Genomic DNA, 21994 nt, shown 5'->3' with positions numbered 1-21994 from the left:
AACTATGTAAGCAGGAAGAACATTTAAGTAAGTGTGCAGTTGGGCAGATATGCTCAAACAGATGCTGAATGGTAGGAAATATTTATAAGCCAGGGTGTTATCAGAAGGCCTCACTCTAACAAGGATAATTCGATGAAAAAGAGCAAGGATACATTACCAAACACTTTCCCCTTTACACACCTTTAGAGAAAGATAAAGAAAATGGAGCCAGCCACACAGCTGTGGTCTGACCAGATAAGACATTTGGGCGGGAAGACTAATGTTTGTTTCAAAAAGTGTTGAATCAGCTGCTAGGCTGGCATTTGTGGCAGTCACACTAAACTGTAATGACCAACTGAAGCAGGATGAATAATGTAAAAAGGGACCAACCTCACCCGGATTTTGAGATGTCTGCACTTAGCCAGAAAGAAGACAATGTTCCAGGTAACAACAACAAAAAAAGTTAGTTGCAGAGACTAAAGTGGTGGCAGTTGGATATAGCAGGGATTATATTCACTTCTGTGTGAATCTTTCACAGGCCATTGATGAATATTTACTAATAATAGTGGGAAATAGGACATTATGCATCTTGTTGTTGGTCTCTAGTTCTATGATTCTAAAAGTTGACATAGAACTTTTAAATTTACAATCTGAGGAAATGAAAAAAGTTAATAAAATAATTATTCCTTGAATCTTAGAAAATTAAAGCTAAATAACTGAAAAAATGATGGGTAAATATTAATTATTTAGAACATAGACCTACGTGATATATGTGAGTGTTTGAGAAGACAAGGAATAGAAGAAACAGGTGGACAGAGAAATATGTTTGTTTAGGTTATTTTTTGAAGTATGATCAAAACAAATCTTATACGTTTTTGAGTAAATTATTTGCTTTTCATTATTATCATGGTTGCCCTTATTATTATTATTATTATTATTCTTTTTACTAATGATTGATTCTTCAAGAATACAAGGATTTTATTTTATTTTTTTTTATCATGTGGGGCATCTATTACAAAATATTGGGATTTTAAATTTTAAACTAGAAATAACTTATGTGGGCACAATGAGTAAACCATGGATCTTGAACAAATTCCATATTCAATATGTAGAAAGTTTTAGAAGAAACTGAAGGCCCAAAAGATAACAGGTGAGATCTCTAATCTAAATAATGTAAATAATCTAAGAACTCAAGAATAAACTGGACACTAGGAAAAGATAATTCGTCATTCTACAAATAAAGGGATCATAAAAATCCACCATTTTATTACCTTAGGAAACAATAATTTTAATGGAAAATAACATCCATTGAGTTTCTAAATGCCTTTCATTTTGGATTTTATATACTACAGGACTATATCTGCTTGTTGATTAATATTTCTTTAAAATGATTGTAAATATAATTTGTTTGCAAAGATGCATGCAAGTAATGAATTTGTCCATATAACCTTTATGACGATATAAGTATTAAAAAAACTGGAGCACATGGCTCAGGGGAAAATAAATGACCACTTGTCAGGCATGTAGTAGAGAAGAATTCTACTTCTGATTGGCACCGGACCAGGGGACCGCTAAAGTTTCTTCTAAACTCTACGATTTTATAGTCCTCTGATACTCTCTCAAGAAGTTTTATGCTTCCTCATATTAAGCATTGATTCATTTCCTCATTGAATATAATGGAAATAAGCTATATGCATTCAAAAAGGATAACCTGGGTTACATTTCAATAACTTAAAAATGATTTGGTATACATAGAAAATATAAGAAGTTCAGAGGAAGGAGATATCACTGTTGGCTGGAAGGGCAGCAAAGGAAGGTTTCATGGAAATGATGAGATTTGAGGTGAACTTTGAAACATGGGTAGGATGTAGAGAAGACATCAACATGACCTAAGGCAGAGAAGTAAAAATGAACAAGGGGCCAATGAACCTATCACACTGGTTATAGTGGGAAAAGTTAGAACTAAGGTTGAAAGACTGATGAAGACAAGATTACAGAGTAGTCAAACTCATTTTATATTTTATGAGTGAATTGAACTCAAAGGAATAAAGTGACTTGCTAAAATTCTCAAAGCTAGTTAATGGTAGATCAAAGAACTAGAATGTAATGAGTTAAGGAGGAAATGAGTGGGGAAGATATATAGGCAGGGGTGTAGAGCAGTGGTATCAAACTCAAATAGAAATGGATTCTTAAGGATTGCATATTATTTAGAAAACCACAATGTAATATTATTTATATAGTATCTTTTTTTTTTTTGGTTAATCTTTTTTCAATTACAGTTTAATTTGATTCAAGCTGCAGTGGAGTTTTGTGGGCAACTTTCAGCTGCATGTCCTGTCTTGGATCCCTTTGGTAGATGAGTGATATTCAAGAAGTTTGTCAGATAAAAGAAGGATAGGACAATAGGGTCTGAATGGAGCATGATTTTAAGTTTGCAGATTAAACTTTCCAAAGGACCTACTCTTCAAAAGAATTGAAGTTTTATATAAAGGTAGCTATGTTCCTCTGGTCATGGTTCCATGGCCCAAACACAAGTCTCATGGTTTTGTGAAGATTCAGTGAAATGTCATTTATTCAAGGAGCTCTTGTGCAGATACAGGCATAGACATCTGGAGACTGAGATCTCCTTTGTGCTCAGAATTGTTCCTCTTCACCCTTAGGATGGTAGTAATGTTTGAGGTCAGAACTTGTTGCTAAGAGAAATTTGATTGAGGGGGTAAAGAGAGGAATGGATCCCAATTACTCCCAAATGGAAGATTTCAATTGCATTCTGAAACTATTGGGTATAGAGATTCTGTCATCCCATTCTTCAGTATGGGCCAATTATATTTTATTTCCTTTGCTTTATCAAGTTATTTTACCTTGGTCCCACAGAGATCATAGGAACCCGATGTTTGCGGAACCGAGAGCTCCTCAGGAAAAGAAAAGCTGAAGCTCAAGAAAGACAAACACCACAGTTGCTTGGGTAAATTAGTTACAACAGAACATAAGTACATTGTAAAGATGGCACCTGATGAAATCTAGACAAAAACGTGAATGACACTAATTGTTTCTATTCATATGTAGAGTTCATAAAGTGCTTTCACACAGAGAGTCATTGAAATAGAGGGGATAACACTGGACTTAGGGACAGCAACACTTGAATTCAAATTCCACCTTGGACGTTTACTAGCTGTGTGATCTTGGACAAATCAGTTGACCTCTCTGACCTCAGTTTTTTCATTTGGAAAGTGGGGCAGACAGATGGCACAGTAGATAGAATTTCTTGGCTAGAATCAGGAAGACTTATCTTCCTGGTTCAAATCTGGTCCCGGATACTTATTAGCTGTGTGATCCTGGACAAGTCACTTAACTGTTCACCTCATCTGTAAAATGAGCTGGAGAAGGAAACGACAAATCTCTGTATCTTTGTCTAGAAACTCCAAATGGGGTCATTAACATTTTGTAAATATTATATATATAATATATATATATCATATAAATATATCATCATTTAACTTTTATTTATTATTTATAGATTTACAGATTATATATATAACATATAGATAGATTTATTATTTATATATAACATGTTTATTATTATTGTTTACTTAAAAATAAACTAAAAACCACATGTAGTGGAAAGAACAAATATTTTCTTCTGTGGAGACTGTTATATGGTTTAGGAGTAAGAACACAGGACTTTAGAGTCAGAAGTCAAATTTCATCCTTTCTTCTTACTTTTTTTTGGGGAGGAGAGACAATCAGTGTCACACAGCTAGTAATGTGTCTCAGGTCAGATTTGAACTCAAGTCCTCCTGAAACCAGGGTTGGTGTTCTATCTATTGTGCCATCTAGCTGTTTTCTAACTTTTATTCTTAAAGACTATAAGACTATGCATGCTACTCCTCAGGATCTCACTCTCCTCATCTACAAAATGAAGGAGTTGGACAAGATAATCTTTACTTGTCCATTCAGCTCTAAATTCTCTGATTCCTGTGTTACAGAAGAACAAATAGATTTTCCTGGGGGTTTAAGTGAGTGGTCCACAGACTAGCAAATACTAAATGACTGAGGCCAGATAGAGACCATGCTTTCTTATTCTTACTGTAATTCTTTTTCACCAGTGGTAGGAGAATAAGAGAACAGACTTTGTAATCTTGGGGTTGATACATATTTGTTGCTTTTGGAAAACCATGATATCAATTTAAGCTATTTCATTTCAATTTGATAAGCATTAGGGGAAGTTGGGTGGTGCAATGGATAAAACACTGGCCCTGAAGTCAGGAGGAGCTACGTTCAACTTTGACTTCACATGCTTACTAGTTGTGTGACTTAGGACTCAATCCCAATTGCCTCCAAAAATAAAAACAAATTTGATAAGCATTAAGCATCTCCCATATTTGAGATATGAGGGACCTCTCCATTAGTGTTTTTTCATCTTATTAGCTCCTTCATTCTCTGAATTATCCATATCTTTCCATAAATTTTTAGAGGATTTCCATAAATTTATAGAGAATATGCCCAATGCACTGGAAACTCTCCTCTGGTTCTCTTAATATTTCATAGATAACGTAATATTCAGGATGTCAATCTTACCAAATGACTGAGCTACTTATATTTTCTATCATATAGATTATTAGTGACAACTTCTAGGATACTTCTTGCATGGAAGTCATTAATGGTAATAGGACAAAATTTGCTTTTTCAATTTAATTTTCAAAATATATGTTCTATTTCTATTCATTGTTCTTTAGATTGCCTGTGATCTTGACTCTTTTAATTTGTAGATGCAAAGCATTAATCAGAAAATTCTGTCGTCTAAAAAAATAAGTTTTTCAGACACAGGGCAACTTGAAATCATTGAAAAAGTAGTTTCCAAAATGCAATCCTGCCTGTTCTTCTCTTCCTATACAACTCTGCATCCAGATTATTGTTCATTTGTTGTGCCTGTCCGAGATATATGTGCTCATGGACTCACTTGAGGTCTTTATGCAGTCTAGATGACTACGTGTGTGTGTGTAGATTTGAATTTTATTTTCAGTTCCAAATTCTCTCCCTTCTCTCTTTCCTTGAGAAGAAAAGAAAAACCCATTACAAATATGTATAATCATGTAAAACAAATTTTCATGTTAGCCATGCCCCACCCCCAACTTCATAAAAAAGAAAAAAAAGAACAAATATGCTTCAAGATGCACTCTGAGTCTGTCATTTCTCTTTCTGGAGATGGACAGCATGTTTCATTATGAGTCTTTGGGAATTGTGGTTGATTATTATGTTGATTAGAGTTTCTAAGTTTTTCAAAGTTGATTATCTTTACAATATTGTTACTGTGTAGATTGTTCTGGTTAGATGAATACTTGCTTGGTTTGTTATAAGTGTGTTATATGTACTTGTATATGTACATATGTATATAAACATATTCTTGTTGAGGTAGGGGTTGGGCTACATGGCCTCTGATAATGTTTCAATTCTGAGATTCTTCAATGATTTTACATATTAAAACCTGCACAATACACATACTTTATCCATTTGTTTGTTCCTGTAAAGACTGCTAGGACATTTTTAAAATAAAAAATTAGAAAATCAGTGGCTCAGAATTATAAATTTTCTCAGTAACCTGATATTGTCAAAATGAGGTTTTGTTATTCTGGAGCTATTGGATTAAGGAATTTAAAACCAATTTTTATACAAGTTCAGAAACTTGTCAGTAAATAAAATATTGCCAGGGTCAAATCATGTACAATAATTTTCATGTGTAATGTTTTGACTATATCTAGCATTCAATAAGTATTTGCTGATTTGATGTGAAAATATTTTAAAGAAATAATTTACTAATTCTAAATATTTTAACAATTTAAAATATTTAAACATTTTAAAATTTTAAATTAAATTATCAAAAATCAAAATAACCACAACAAACCTGCCCCTATATTTTCTATAAATGTTTCTATAATAAATTAGAGGCAGAAAAAAAATAAATTAGAGGTAGCTAAGTGATGAAGTAGATAGAACATTGGCCCTGGAATCAGGAGGATCTGAGTTTAAATTTGACTTCAGACACTTACTAGCTATGTGACCCTGAACATAAGTCACTTAACTCTGGTAAATGGAAACACATTTTTTTTTCCCCAACTAAAAAAATTTTAAAAAAAATTCAGTTACAAATTTTCTCCCTCCTTCTACCCATCCTCCACTCACTAATATGATTTGGTAAACTTTAAAGTACTGTATGACAGCTAGTATTATACAAATGCCTTCTAAATCCAGTCCTTTACATTTTGTTATTTAGGTGTTTTTTTTTTGTTTGTTTGTTTGTTTTTTTTTAATTTTAGTTATTTAGTTTAAGCCTATCTGATTCTTTATAACTCCTTTTGGGGCTTTCTTGCCTGGAATTTGCCATTTCCTTCTCCAGCTCATTTTACAGTTGAGGAAAACTGAGGCAACCCAAATTAAGTGACTTGCTCATAGTAAATATCTAAAAATGTCTAAGGCAGATTTGAATTCAGGAAAAGAAGTCTCCTTGACTGCAAGTCTAACAGTCTCACCTCAGTGCCATCTAGCTGCCCACGCTTTTACATAAGATACCAAAATAGAAAGCTGTTCTAGACTGAGCTGTAAGCCAGATCAAGAAAGTCAAAGCAAAAGCTGCAAATTGCATGGAAGCCAGAAATAAAGATGAAATCATGAGGAAAAAGTGGCTGTTAGTCAAAAGCCAGATAATACACAGAAGTTAAAGTTGGAGATAAAGACATTATTATTGGCTTCTGATTTGCCAACTAGTTTGGGAAGAGATTTTAAGATCTTGAAAGTAAAGCACAATTTGAATCATATAGGAACCTTCTTATTTTCTTCTTGTTATTACTGGACTTATTTTTCAAGAAAAACTCCAGGTCAGAAAAGAAAAAAACAAGCATTTGTTAAGTACCTGTTTTACAAATATTATCTTTTCTGATCTTCAGAACAACCCCAGGAGGTAGGCGCTATCATAAATTGAGGCATATGGAGATACATGACTTGTCCAGGGCCACATAGCTAGCTAGTAATTATCTAGAGTGGGATTTGAATTTAGACCTTTCTGACTTCAGGATACACATCCTATCCATTACACAGCATTGCTACTTTAAAGGAAGGCTCAAAAGGTGCTATATCACAGCATCTCATTCCTAATATCAGATCGACCTGAACCTGACCAAGTCATTAGTACTAAATTTCTTCTCTCAAAACTTTTTTCCTTCCATAGGACAACATAAACTGACATAACAGAATTAGACCTAGAAGTCATCTTGTCTATAGACATAGTGGAAAAAGTGTTAGATTTATCAGAGGACCCAGATTTGATTCCAAGTTTGTGGATTGCTAGGCAAATTCACAAAACCTGTTTTTTCTTCTGTAAAAGATTAGACTAAATGTCTTGCTCTAAACCTAACAATACAGTATAGTATTATACCTTTTCCTACCTTCTCACTCCTAAATCCTGGCTGAAATTGTATTTTAATCACCTCTTTGGGGATGCAAACTCTGGGCTCTGATTCTCAACTAGATTGGCTTTAAGCTCAGTTTTTACTCCTATCTAACTGTAGTTATACCAAAACATCTTAAATTATGGGTTGCAACCCTATATGGGCAGGGATGGGGAACATCTGAGTGTATAAGTTCTTCAAAATCATTTGCTAAGGCAATTGACAGTGATGATGAGCTAAAAGATAGGCACTAAAACTACTTCTACTGCTTGAGTTCTATAAGTTGATAATTTTGTATGGCCTATGAATGATGTTATAAATATCCAAATGGCTCTTGGCAGAAAAAAAAAAAAGTTTCCCCACCTGTGCCATGGGATCATGTAACTGAATGTGGGGATTGCAAAATTATGATTCGTTATAAGTAAATGTTTTATTTGCATACGTATTTTATATATATTTTATACCTATATAAAAATTTCTTGGACAGCTTTAATTGAAGAATGAATAAGTTGTTGTATATAAATGTAATGGGATATTACTGTCCTATAAGAAATGATGAACAGGCTGGTTTCAGAAAAGTCTGGAAAAACTGACATGAACTGATACTGAGTGAAGTGAGAAAAACTAGAATATTGTACATGGTAGTATCAAGATTATGAGATGAACAACTGTGATGGATTTGGCTCTTCTCAACAATATGGTGATTCAAAGCAATTCCATTAGACTTGGGATGGAAAATGCCATTTGCATTCAGAAAGAGAAATATGGAGTCCGAATATGAATTGAATCATAGTATTTTCAGCTTTTTGTTTGTTTTTCTTTCTCATGTTTAAAAGAATCACACATATCTAATGTATATTAAATTACACACTGTCTTGGAAGAAGGTGCTAAGGGAGAGAAGAAAAATTCAGAACAAAAAGTTTTTTAAAAATGAATGTTGAAAAGTGTATTTAGAAAAATAAAATACTATTGAAATTTAAAAAAAATTTCTCGGGCAAAAAAAGGTCAAGAGTAGAAAAAGTTTAAGAAGCTTGGAGTTACACTATAATGCTATATTTTTATATTTATGCTGAATCTTCTTGTTCTTGAATCTTCTTTTGTTATCCTAACAGATCACAAAATCAAAGCAAACGACAAAGAACAGCAAAAAGCCGAGGCCTACCACAAATTAAAGAAGCAAAGAAGGGATCTTCTCCACAACTTGTGAGTGCGGAAGATGAAGAAAAAGCAAAGAAAGAACTACCATGTCTACAGCAACAGAAGGAGTCACCAGTGACTGCCGCCAAGGATTTTGATTCTATAGAAAACCAAGAAGCGACTGTGATAGAACAAATCCCTAAAACATATCAACATGAAGCTATTCCGCAAAACTATACAACTGAAACATACCAAGAAACTTCTGAGTCTAAAGATCTTTCTCCTAAAACATGCCAGGAAACAGCTGTGTCTGAAAACCATACCTCCACAGCATACCAAGAAACCACTGTATTTAAAGAGATGCCTCCTACAACATGCCAAGAAGTAGTTGAACCTGTATCTTTCTCTCCTAAAAGGTATCCAGAAAAATCTTTTTCTAAAGATTGCCCTCCAAAAAAAAGACAAGAAACAGCCATCACTGAAAACTCTGAACCTAAGGCATGCCAAGAAGCAGCTGTAGCTGAAGAGCTTTCTCCTGAAACATGCCAGGAAACACCTTTGCCTGAAAAGCATACCTCTACAACATACCAAGAAACCACTGGGTTTAAAGAACTGTCTCCGAACACGTGCCAAGAAACTGATGTATGTGAATCTTTCTCTCCTAAAAGATACCAAGAAAAATCTCTTCCTAAAGAATGTTCTCCAAAAATACATCAAGAAACAGCTATCCCTGAAAACTCTGCACCTACAAGATTCCAAGAAACAGTTGTCCCTGGAGAGCTTTCTCCTAAACCATGTCAAAAAATAGATGTGTCTGCAAAAAACACCCTTGAAACCTACCAAGAAGCCTCTGCACTGGAAGATCTCTCTCCTAAAACAAGCCAAGAAATAGCTGTGCCTGAAAAGCATACCTCTACAACACACAAAGAAATCGCTGGGTTTAAACTACCATCTCCTAAAACATACCAAGGAACAGTTGTATGTGAATCTTTCTCTCCTAAAAGATATCAAGAAACAGCTGTTTTTAAAGATTGCTTTCCAAAAATACATCCAAAAACAGCTATCACTGAAAATACTCTTGACACATACCAAGAAATGAATGTGCCTGAAGATCTTTCTCCTAGACCATTCCAAGAAAGAGCGAGAACTGAAAATTCTTCACCGAAAAGATGCCAAGAAACAGCCACTTATGAAGCACTTTCTTCTAAAACATGCCAAGAGATAGCTGTGCCTGAAAAACACACCCTAGAAACTTGTCAAGAGACAGTTGTACCTGGATCTTTCTCTTCTAAAAGATACCAAGAAACAGCGGTTCCTAAAGATTGCTCTCTGAAAACACATCAAGAAATAGCTATCACTGAAAACTATGCACCCAAGAAAAGCCAAGAAACAGCTGTTCCTGAAGAAGTTTCTCCAAAATCATACCAGGAGACAGCTGTATCTGAAAGATACACCCTTAAAACATACCAAGAAACAGTTGTGCCAGAAAAACACACCTCTATAACATGTCAAGAAGCAACTGTGCCTAAAGATTGCTCTCCTGAGACATGCCAGGAAAGAGCGATGTCTGAAAAAGATGTTCCTAAAATGTATCAAGGAATAACTGTGTGTGAAAATAGCTTTCCTAAGTCATTCCAGGAAATAGAGGCACTGGAAAAACATACCTCTAGCACACACCAAGAAACAGCTGTGCCCAAAGATCTTCCTCCTAAAACACACCAGGAAAGAGTTATGCCTGAAAAATATACCCCTAAAGCCTACCAAGAAATAGCCAGACATGAAGTTTTTTTTACTAAAACATGCCAGGAAAAAAATGTATTTGAAAAGCATGCCCTTAAAATGTCTCCAGAAAGGGTTGTGCCTGAAGATCTTTTGCTTAAAAAATGCCAAGAAAGAAATGTAATTAAAGAGTATTCTTTGGAAACATACCAAGATACAGCTGTGGCCAAAGAGCTCACAACTAATATCAGCCAGAAAACATCTGTGTTTGAAAAATATGTCCCTAAAACATACCAAGAAGCAGCAATGCCTAAGACTCTCTTGGCTAAAATATGTCACAAGACAGCTGGTCCTGAAGAATGCCATACTGAAACATGCCTCCCAAATGATATGCCTGAAGTTCAGGATCCTGGAACACATGGAGAAACTGCTACAGCAATCATTTGCCTTCCAAGTAGGCTTCCCTCTTCCATTAAAATGTTCAAATAAAAGCAAAAGTTTTCATTTAGTAACTAGCTGGATTTAAAATATTCAAGTATATTGAATCCTGGGCAAGTTTCTTAATAATAATAATAGCTAACTAGGTGCCAGACATTGTGCTAAGTACTTTATGATTATTATCTATTTAATCCTCACAAAACCCCAGAAAGCAGGCACTATTATTATCTCCATTTTATAGATGAGGAAACTAAGGCAAATAAGTTAAATGACTTGCCCAGGATCATAAATGACATGCCCAGCATGTGATCTGAAGCCATTTTTGAACTCAAATCTCTCAGGTCTCCATGCCCAGACCTCTAACCATTCTATCACCTGTGCCATCCCAGAGCAATTAAGCTAAAGATTCTCAAATGTTCCTTTCACTAGAGTATTTATGACCTTCAGGTACACTGATTTTGGTTTATTTTACAACTAGGGTTGAACCCCTTATCTCAAGAGCTGAAATTAGTCAACATTGGATTTGTGGTTTCAATTTGAGGAAATAAAAAAGAAAAAACTTGAAACACTTTTTTAGCCAATGAAGAGATAGGAATCTAGCAGAAATGAAACTTAAAATAAAAATAATAAAAATTAACCAGGGTGATTAAGGAAAAGTGTGTTTAATTTAATTTTTTTGCAAATTCCTGAGTGTTTTGGGTTTTTTGAACATAACTGAATTCTTTCCTAATGATTGGTGGTCTCACAGTGTTTTATGGCCATCATTCTGAACATAAGTTCTATTCCTTCAATATTGTGTGAAAAAGTAGAATATTTAGATGAATTCCTATTGGCCCTATGATATTTCCTGGACTTTTAAACCCTTGATAACTCATTTCTTTGTCATATAGCTCCTTTTAAAAGGAGAATTCAACTAAACATCGTGATAGGGAATTTTACTTAATTGGGTGTTAATTTTGAAATTTTACCATATCTTAATGAATATACGCTCACCCCCCAAAAAGTAGATATGAATACCTTTAGGAATACAAAACTAGAGTCGATTAAAATCAAGATAATAACTAATCTCTAAGTATTTACATTCTGGAATTTTGTTGCAAACCACTTATGTCTATTTTATTTTGTTTTACAGAGTTGAAAAAAATAACAAAAGTAGAGGAACCAGAAAAGTCTGCAATTCTGAACCTTTCCCAGGAGAATAATGCAGAGATTGATTACTACAGATTTCAACAGCTACCTCAACCATAATAGTTTCAAACTAAAGATACAATATTCTAATGTTTTAAATGCACAATTTCTCTAAGTGCAATAAAGTACAGATCTCTATGATATTCAATAATAATTTAACTCAAGGATATTTTCCTATTTGCACTCTATCTGAAATAACAAATCTAAAGACCTGCCTTCAGCTATGGTGACTCATTTGTGTGTGCTGGGGAATTAGGGATAGGTTGGAGCAGATTGTTTAAGGGTGGGAGGAAAAATATCTGAGGGCTATCTAATTGTCCCTCAGAAAATAAAATTGTTTTAATTAATTCTTGATATTAAGAGATTAGGTAACCAGGAACATTTTAAACCTTTCTTTGGCAGTTTCTTATTTTCTAGTAAACTTAATTCAAATATTAACACAGTAATAATTTCATTATTTTTTTTGTTTAGGCTTTTTAAAAAGTTGGTTGTCTTATTAGTGTAGCAGTTTTATGTATTACTATAGGATCCTCAAAACCTACCTGATGTGTGCATAATAGCTAATTTTTTGTGTGTTTTGGTTTTGATCTATTTTTAACTAAATAAAAATTTTACATATATGACCTTTGTGTTGAGACTTTTTCCTTATGTTAAGCAATAGGATACACTTTGTGGAACTCCTCATTCCTCTGGGTCATTGCTTGGATCCTGATAAACTAGGAATTTGAGTGTCTAGCACACTTTACTCCAAACACATAGATTTGAAATCTCAAAACATGAACAGTTTTATTTACAGGTTAATGGAACCAAGATATCTGAGCCCTTGAAGGAAGATTCACCAGTATAATTTTAATTTTTTAAAATATTGTGTCCCAAAAGATTCAGTGTAATTTTAAGAGCATTAAAGCCAAAAACTGCACTCAGACTTTTGGGACACTCTGCATATTATCTTTGCTTGCCCAGGATTGCTTATATCTTTTCCCTTAAACTCTCCCTCCTGCCTTCCCTAGTTAAAAGAAGCCAATACTGTGCTCTTAGTCCCTCAGTCTCACTCCCTAGGAATCATCCTGGATTCCCTCTGCTCCTCCTCCACAAGAGCTATACAAGCTGCTGCCACAGGGGGCTGATTTCTGCTTTGCAGCATCTCTCCAGAAGGCCCCCTTCTCTGACACTATCCCCATTCTGGTGCGCATGCTGGTCACTTCACACTTTGATGATTGCAGGAGCCCGCCAGGGGATCCTTCTGCCTCAACTCTCTCCCCATCTCCTCCATTCAGTCCCCAAAGATCTGATTGTGCACATGCACAGAGTCTTTCATAATTTAGCCTCTGCCAGGATGATTCATTCTCAGGCTGCTCTCTGATACCTTCCCAGTCTTCTTACCCCTTTCCTTTGGCTGTTCCAAAAACAAGACCCTCCATCTCCTGCAGCTTTGCATTTTCTCCAGCTGTCTTCTATACCTGGAACACTCTTCTCTACTCTGATTAGTGACCTCCTTGGCCTTCTCCATGTCCCAACTAAAATCTCACTTTCTACAGAATAGTGGCAATCAGAGAAGGGAGAATACTGGAAAGAAGCTGAAATCAACCTACTTTCCCTGACCCCTCTTAGTTACAGGGCTTTCCTTTTTTAAATTATTTTTATTTATCCTATATATCCAGATTTGTATATATTTATTTACATTTTGTCTTCCTTTTTAAATTGTCAGATCCTTGAGAACAGGGACTACCTTTTGTCTCTTTTTGTAATCCCCAGGGCCTGGCACATAGGAGGTACTTAATGTTTATTAATGAATTGAGTATCTGACAAGTCTTGTCTCCTGCCCTTTTCAGCAGTATCACTGATTTTTCCCTCACCACTCTCTGCCACTGCTACTATTTCCTGTAACCACAGTTAGCTTCCAGAAGCTAGAAGTAATTTTTCTACTGATTCATTTCTTTATCCTTTGCATTTTTGCCATGCTCAGCTTCTAGGCACAGGGGTTCTGAACCTTTTTCTGTTGTGGAACTCTTTAACTGTGATGCTATGGATTCCTCAGAATATTTATAAATGCATAAAATAAAGACAAATATAAAGGAAACTGAGAGTTGTTAACACACACATAGACACACATTTTTAAAAAAGAAATTGTGGGCCACAGGTTAAGAATTATCACTAAAGTATTAAGTTCTTTCCCTTTACTGGAGGATCAGATGTTTAACAAGTATCTTGTATGGTAGAGGAACTTGGGGTATGGTGTACAACTCAAAAACACCTTACAGTTATGTCTATGCTTATTTTTGCATACTCTTCTTGACCAGACTGAGTGTCACACACTAGGAGCTTGGGGGCTATAGGAAAGTTCTGTTTGCATCTCACAATATACCTCTTCTTGTAGATTGATTGAAATTAGCATTCACATCCCATCTTGAAAATTCAAAAGGCTTGGAGGAGTGCCTCACTCTCAAGATTTTCACTCTCTCTCCGGACAGTTGGGCTTGTTTATTCAAATGATAGGCTCTCTTCTGAAAACTGCTTCTTAATTTTTTCCCCTCATGACCCCTTTTCACTTGGGAATTTACCTGTGACCCTGGATATGTATATATGTATATATATATATATATATATATATATATATACATATATACATATGTACATATATATAATATACAAATCAGACATTGACTGGTAATCATAATTTTCTGAATCACATATTCAGTAATAAGACCCCACATGGAGCCAAGATTCACAGTTTAAGAAGCTTTCTCTGGAAAAGAGAAGAAATGGAACTGCCTCCTAGTATAACTATCTTCACAGCCAGAGATATTTTTCTTGCTCTTCCAAAAACTTCCTGACTTTTCTATTTTTGTCAATGACATAGCTATTATTCTGGACTACTGATTGGAAAACTCAGGAATTATCTTTCATGTCTCCTCCTTCTTTATGTCTCCATGTTCAATTCCTGTCTCCACAATACTACTATCCTCTGCCCATTTCTTCATAGTCTCCTTTATTGGATGTTTATACCATAATTTGTGTTTTCCAAGACTCTCTTCTGCCCCCTTTTCTCTTTATGTAATCTCACTTGATAATTTCAGCATTCATAGGTTCAAATATTGTCTCAATCTCGATTTCCAAATCTATACTCCCAATCCTGGCCTCTAGTCCTGTATCATCAACTGCATAGTGCACATTTCACACTGGACATACTGTACACACTTCAAACTTCATGTGTCTAAAACAACTCCTTATTTTCCTTCCGAAACCTATCATATTTCTAAATTTTTCTATTTCTTCAAAGAGCACTATCATTCTTCTAGTCACTCAAGTTTACAATCTCTTTCATTCTCATTCACTCTATATATCCGCTCAGCTGTCAAATCTTGACATTTCTACTTCCACTAATTTCTTACTCATGTAATTGACCCTTTGTCCCCATTCATTTGGTCATCAGTCTAGCTTTGTCCCTCATCTCCTCTTCCCTGGACTATTTCAATAACCTATTAATTTTTCTTGACTTGAACCTATTACAATCCTCCACATAGCTGACAGTATTTTCCTAAATTTTCCTAAAGCATAGATCCCTCTTGTCTCCCAATTTTGTAAATTCTAGTGTTCTGTTGCTTCCAGGATCAATTAAAAATTGCCTCATTTCGCACTTAAACTGTTTTTATAACTTGTACCCTTCCTACCTTTCCAGACTTCTTATGCTATCGGTCCTCTTTGAGAAGGAATGGTGAAAAACAAATATTACTTCCCTGCAGGTACTGTGCTACACAGTATACATTCTTAAGATAATCAACAAAACAAATCAAGTCCTGATCTATAGTGCTCATACTGAAAATTTAACAATATGCTTCTGTACTGTTCCTTTTATAATCCCTCACTTCTTTCAAAACTCAGCTCAAAGATTACTTTTCTGTAGGCTTTTCCTCCAGAAGCTAGTGCCTTCATTTTCTTCTCTAAGGTTAACTCCATTTCTTCCACCAATATAACCCAGCAGATAGTACCTAGTAATCTTTTGATTAATTTGCCTCTATTACCATTGTTGTCAATCTAATTCAGATTCTTGTTTACTTCTCCCCTCCTCCCATACATCTCCATTCGGAAATTGTTAATCTCTTTCTTCCACATTATCAAATAATGTTCAAATTCTACAATCCAGAATTCAAGAATCTTCATACTTTGGGCTCAATTTATAATTTTTACCTATGTCACATCTCAAACTACTCATCTTAATAAGCTTTAAGTCAAATAAAACTTTTGGCTCTTCTCTTATTTTTCTGCCTTGGCATTTACACTATTCCTCCGCCTCTGCCCCATTCTAATTCTTATCTTTCTTCCAAAGCTCAATTTAAATGCTATGGTCCAGGAAGCCTTATCTAGAGGAAAAGTGATCTTTTCTTTTTAGAATTTCACATTCTACTTAATATTTTTTTTTGTGTTAATATGTGTGAGATGTTCCACAATGCTTCATATAGAAACCATGTCTTCTTTTTTATATTCCTAGCACATAACAAGTAATCAACAAATATTGCCAAAAATATATTTACTTTTTTCATAAAACATTAATGCATCAATTACTATCTCATTTGAATAGTGGATTATAGAAAGCACACTAGACTTTTAGCTGGGAAGACCCAGGACTGTTTCAATTATTTACTATTTGATTTTTATTCTTCAGTTTCCTCTGTAAAATAAAAGTTACGTATACCTCAGTTATATCAAAAGAAATTTTGCATAATCCTGTAGAGGACTACAGATAGTGAGGAACTCTGGGAAAAGTATACTTGAAGCAAGGATACTTACAGCAGGGTGTTTACTTAATATGACTGATGAGATAATGGTTCTCTAGTTCACATATACTTAGTATGCTGTAATGATGTAATCACTCTAGTTGGTATATACTTAGTGGGATATGATGTAATGGTTCTACAGCTGGCACATGCTTAGTGTGCTGTAGTGATGTAATCATACTAAGGTATTTAAGGGCCGAAAGGACTGGAAACAAGTGTGTGCTCTCAATCTCACTCTCAGACTCAAAGAGAAGAGTCCAGATTCCATCTTTGACCATCCTTGTGGTGGCTCTCCTGCCTTCATCCCTTCCCCACCTAAGATCAAGATCCATCCATCCCAAGATCCTCCGGAAAGCTAATCTGGACATTACATAATCCAAATAATACATATTTAGGCTGGAAGAACTCTAAAGCTCAGAAGTCATCTAGTCCAACTTCCTTATTTTATAGATGAGGAAATGCCAACAAGGACAAGTAACCTGACTGCAGTCAGTATCAACAATATCAATACCAGGAATAATAATTCAAGTTCTCTGACATGACATAGGGTCTGAAAAAGGCATTGTACTCTACCAGACTGTAAACTCTTTGAATGTTACCTCTATTTTATTTTTTTTTTTCTCCCTTAAACTGTTCCTTGGCATAGTTAAATTTTCAGAATCTCATTTTGTTTTCCTTTTGAACATTAAATAATTATAATGACCAAGAAGATTGCTTCTGGAAAGGGATTGAAAAAGGGTAGTTTTTGCTTCTTTGCAGAGGTGATAGAACAATGAGTCCTGAATGCTGCATAAATTTTTATATTGAGTTGATGTTTGTATTCACTTCTTTTAGGAAATTCCTTATTAATAAGGGGATGGATTGATGGCTGAAGAGAAATGGGGGATGGTGACTGCACAGTTTTAAGCTTCACAATTAGATCCCAGTTAGCATGAATAATGAATCCTATAAAATGGTTTCATTATTTGAAGCTAAATAATTTGAAGTTATATTATATGAAAAATATAGTTATTAGTTCCAGCCAGATAGAAATATGCAAGGAAAATATTTAAAATAAGTTTTTCTTTTTTACTGTTTATTAAAATAATATAACAAAGGATAAGAAAATGTACTTTTGATTCAATTTTATTACAAAGTAATAGCTATAGAAATCAAAATTAAGAAAATAAAAAATTAAATTACTGAATATCTTACCTAAAGATAAGCCTACACTGTTATGATGAAAACATTGTTATTCTTGTTTAAAATATTTTAGCAGTGTAGACTGAATTGTCTTCTCTTTCTTTAAATCTTCATACATACACTGGTAGGTGCAAAGAGCTTTTTCCACATCTTGGTGAATTTGCATTTTTCGATCAACATCAGGGTCAGCATCCATAATCTTTTGCTTCACAACTTCTAAAGCTTGAAAGATATCTTCAAATTCTTTGAGAGTGAACTCTTTCATATGGACATTATCTGCTTCTTCAGCATCATTGTCAACATCTTCAAACATCCGTTGTTGATCTAAATGAAGAAAATCATCAGCAGTCAATTCTTCTGAGTGTGACTCCAACAATTCTAGAATATTGTCATTTTCTAGTTCATCAAAACCAAGCTTTCTTCCTATGTTTATTATTTCTTCTATAATAGCCTGCTTTTGAGAAGAAAAACCTTCAAAATTACTATTTGTACAATGTGGCAAAATGCACTTCCACACTTCACGCATGTTGTATGTAGTTATTTGTTGCCATGCATGATGAATATTTTCAATTGCATTTCTGATGTTGTAATTTTCCCAGAAGTCAGTTAAAGACATTGCATCATCACCTGTAGTTTCAGCAACTGCTTGTTCAAAAATTTTTCTTAGGTAGTAGGCTTTAAATGTTGCAATGATTCCTTGGTTCATGGGTTGCAATAAAGATGTTGTGTTTGGAGGCAAAAAAATTACTTTTATATTCTCACACAAGGAACCAAGTGTAGTTGGATGACCTGGGGCATTATCTAAAATCAATAATGCTTTAAAAGCAATGTTGCTATCCTTGCAATATTTTTCAACAGCTGGGCTAAAATAACTTGAAAACCAGTCTTCAAAAATAGCTTTAGTCATCCATGCTTTCTTATTTGACCTCCAAAGAACTGGAAGTGAATGCTGGTTGTAGCCTCTGAGAGCATGAGGATTACGAGACCAATAAACAAGCATTGGTTTTAATTTAAAATCTCCTTCTGCATTACCTCCTAATAAAAGTGTCAGGCGATCCCTAGACACTTTAAATCCAGGTTGAGTGTTTTCCTTCTTAGAAATATGAGTTCTGGATGGCATCCTTTTCCAAAATAAACCTGTTTCATCCACATTGAAAATTTGTTGATCAGTGTATCCACCTTCTTCAATTATTTTCATTAAAACATCAGGAAACTTAACTGCCATATTCTCATCTGTAGTAGCTGCCTTTTCATTAATTTTAACATGTAAATGATCTTGATTTTTAAAGGGATCAAAGTCATCTTGGTTTGCAGTAAAGATTTCTTCACTATCTATTTCATTTCCATTTTCGTTCTCTATCTTAAATAAACTTGGAGCATTTGTCTGAATAGTTGTTTTGCTATGGGGAATGTTTTTATCATTGCAATCTTTAATCCATACAGCTAAAGGACGCTCCATTTCTATTGTAACATTTCTATTTCTTGTAGTTGTCTGTAAACCACAAAAAGCTGGTGCAACATTGTCTTTTTCTTGTATTTCACTTGTATGCTTTATAATATTCTGTACTGTAGATTCAGGAATTCCTACATTTTGTTCTATTTTAGAGTTACTATTTTCACATTCACTTTGTTCAAAAATTGTAAGGTGATCATTGGACACATTAAATCCAGGTTGAGTTTTTTCTTTCTTAAAAATATAAGTTCTGAAGGGAATCTTTTTCCAGAATAAGCCCGTTCCACCCACATTAAAAATTGGTTGATCAGTGTATCCACCTTCTCCAATTATTTTCTTCAAAACATCAGGATAGTTGGCTGCCGTATTCTCGTCTGCATTGGCAATCTCTCCAGTAATTTTAACATGATGCAAATGAACTCGATTTTTAAAGCGATCAAACCAACCACCACTGGCAGAAAAAGTTTCTTCACTATCTACTTCATTTCCATTTTCTTTTACTGCTTTAAATAAACTTGAGGCTTTTGTCTGAATGGCTGCTCGGCTAAGAGGAATGCATTTCTTATTACAATCATCAATCCACACAGCTAAAAGGCGTTCCATTTCTATCATTGTAACACTTCTATTCCTAGTAGTTGTTTGCAAACCACAAAAAGTGGATGCAACTTTACCTTTTTTTTTAATTTCTCCTGCATGTTTTATAATATTTCGTACTGTAGATTCAGGCATTCCTACATCTCGCCCTATTTTGGAGTTACTATGACCACGCTCATGCCGCTCAATTACATCACATTTTTGTTCTAATGTAATAACAAGCCTTTTTTTTTTCACACTGGCAGTGTTTTCATCTGAAGTCTTTTTCCTTTTGTCCATTTTGAAAAAAAAATAATGCAACTGTTGGTAAGATGGTACACAGCAACAAATTACATCAGTAAACTATGATAGGCAAGAGCAGAATGACATTTCTGTAAGTTAAAATCTTTGATGTAACACACTGAATAACTGATTTTTGGCTCACATTAAATTCAACTGCTCTCATTTTATAAATTGCACTAAACTGAACTGTAAATTATTTGAACCTGCATTAATCATAACCTAGATGTAATAATAAGTATATTTACCACAAACATAAAGTTACATCTGAAAGGTTTTTTATATCGATGTTTCTTATTAAAATTCTACAGGACCACACTCTTGTGCTTCACATACAAATGCTGTTCTCTCAATTTCAGTCAGTTTCTTTGCTTGCTCGGAGTCTCCCAAATCTATATTTATATTGACATGAGCCAGTTTCCTTTAATTTTTTTTTTTTCATCTAGTCGCTAATTAGATTTCTGTGGGAAGTCTCCTTATAAAAATAAGTGAATTTTCTTCTTACTGCTGTTGTAGATTAGTTCAGCCAACCAGAGAATGCAGTTGAGTTTCTTCGAAATTTTATATTTTCAATTGAAATGACTGAAACAAAAAAGTAAAATTAACCATTTATTATTCAAAATTAAATAACTACAAAAGATGTATAATTAAACTTTCAGATTTTTTTTCTCTAGGCCCTAAGTTAGTAGGTGGCAAAATGAATAGATGTATTGGATGTGCAGTCAAGAAAACTGCGTTCAAATCCAGCCCTCACATACTTACAATTAAAAGACTCATGGCAAGTTATTTAACCTGTTTGGACAGACTACCATCTGCAAAATGGAGATATTAATAGCACCTACCTTCTAGGATTGTTGTGAGGCTCAAATGAAGTAGTAACATAAACGTGCTTTTGTTGTACTCAATATATACTATATAAATGTTAGCTGTTATTATAATACAGTCTCAGATATTTACAAACTATGTGACCTTGGATAAATCAATTACTGTTTGCCTCGGGTTCCTCATCCCTATTAAAAGAGGGATAATAATTGCACTTACTTTCCAGGATGGTTCTTTAGACGGAATGAAGTGTCTGGCATACAGTAGGCGCCATATAAATGTTTACTATCATTATTATTCTCAAGTTAAAGCTTAAAACCTGCACTAGGATTTTTGGGACACCCAGCAGGGGTTGTCGCCATACTTTGTACCTGTCTTTCCAAGGTCTAGCAGAGTTTTTTTTTTTTTTTTTTTTTTTTATCGTGCTCAGGTATCACTGCACTAGATGTGGGTGGTGGGTGGTTTTTTAAGAGACTCTGGTAACTTAATTTTTGAATAAATGACAGTCTACGAGGATAGCATTTAACCTGCCACTACACACCGTGTGTCCCCAAACTCGGGATCAGTGTCTGACGTCAGCAGCCAAACCGTCCCGGGGTCCGGGTGGGCAGGAAGCCCCGCCCCCAATCCCTCCCAGCCGGCGCCCGGCTCCGCGACACTTGCCCCGGGGGACCTTCTAGCCCAGGACCAGCTAGACAGGCTGACACAGATCGCAGGTGTGTGCGCCCCGGGCCGGAGAGCCGCTCCCCGCAACGATACCTGGGACTAGTGCGTGCAAGCCCCAACCGATCTTCTGGGCTGTCCGCAGGAGAACCTGTCCTCGGAGGGCGGCGGATACTGGAGGGCGGAGGCAGCCTTAGCGACCGAGGGAAGCGACCCAACAGAAAAGCAGCCGCGATCCCGAGCGCTTGGACAGGCCACGAGCATGCGCGCTCGTCCGTAGGGCCCTCCCCCTCCCCTTTCCCCCTCGTTGTCTGCGCAGGCG

At 35.1% G+C, this 21994-nt stretch overlaps 1 protein-coding gene across 1 annotated transcript; it reads left to right on the top strand.

The window, feature by feature from the left end:
* The first annotated feature begins 278 nt into the window (after positions 1–278).
* HEMGN (hemogen) lies at positions 279–12527 on the top strand. The gene is made up of 4 exons (XM_074281822.1): positions 279–423; positions 2854–2944; positions 8535–10732; positions 11849–12527. The coding sequence occupies exons 1-4, from the start codon at positions 345–347 to the stop codon at positions 11962–11964; spliced, it is 2484 nt and encodes an 827-aa protein (XP_074137923.1). The 5' UTR covers positions 279–344; the 3' UTR covers positions 11965–12527.
* The last annotated feature ends 9467 nt before the right edge of the window (positions 12528–21994 follow it).

Source organism: Sminthopsis crassicaudata, chromosome 1 (genome assembly GCF_048593235.1).
Source record: "Sminthopsis crassicaudata isolate SCR6 chromosome 1, ASM4859323v1, whole genome shotgun sequence".
Lineage (NCBI taxonomy): Eukaryota > Metazoa > Chordata > Mammalia > Dasyuromorphia > Dasyuridae > Sminthopsis > Sminthopsis crassicaudata.
This window is presented reverse-complemented; position numbering and strand designations above follow the sequence as displayed.

Bases quoted from the DNA above. Each gene is read 5' to 3' on its own strand.
- HEMGN (XM_074281822.1), top strand. From the start codon at position 345: ATGAATAATGTAAAAAGGGACCAACCTCACCCGGATTTTGAGATGTCT. The intron at 424-2,853 runs GTAACAACAACA...TTGGTCCCACAG, and splicing joins GAAAGAAGACAATGTTCCAG to AGATCATAGGAACCCGATGT. The intron at 10,733-11,848 runs GTAGGCTTCCCT...TTTGTTTTACAG, and splicing joins AGCAATCATTTGCCTTCCAA to AGTTGAAAAAAATAACAAAA.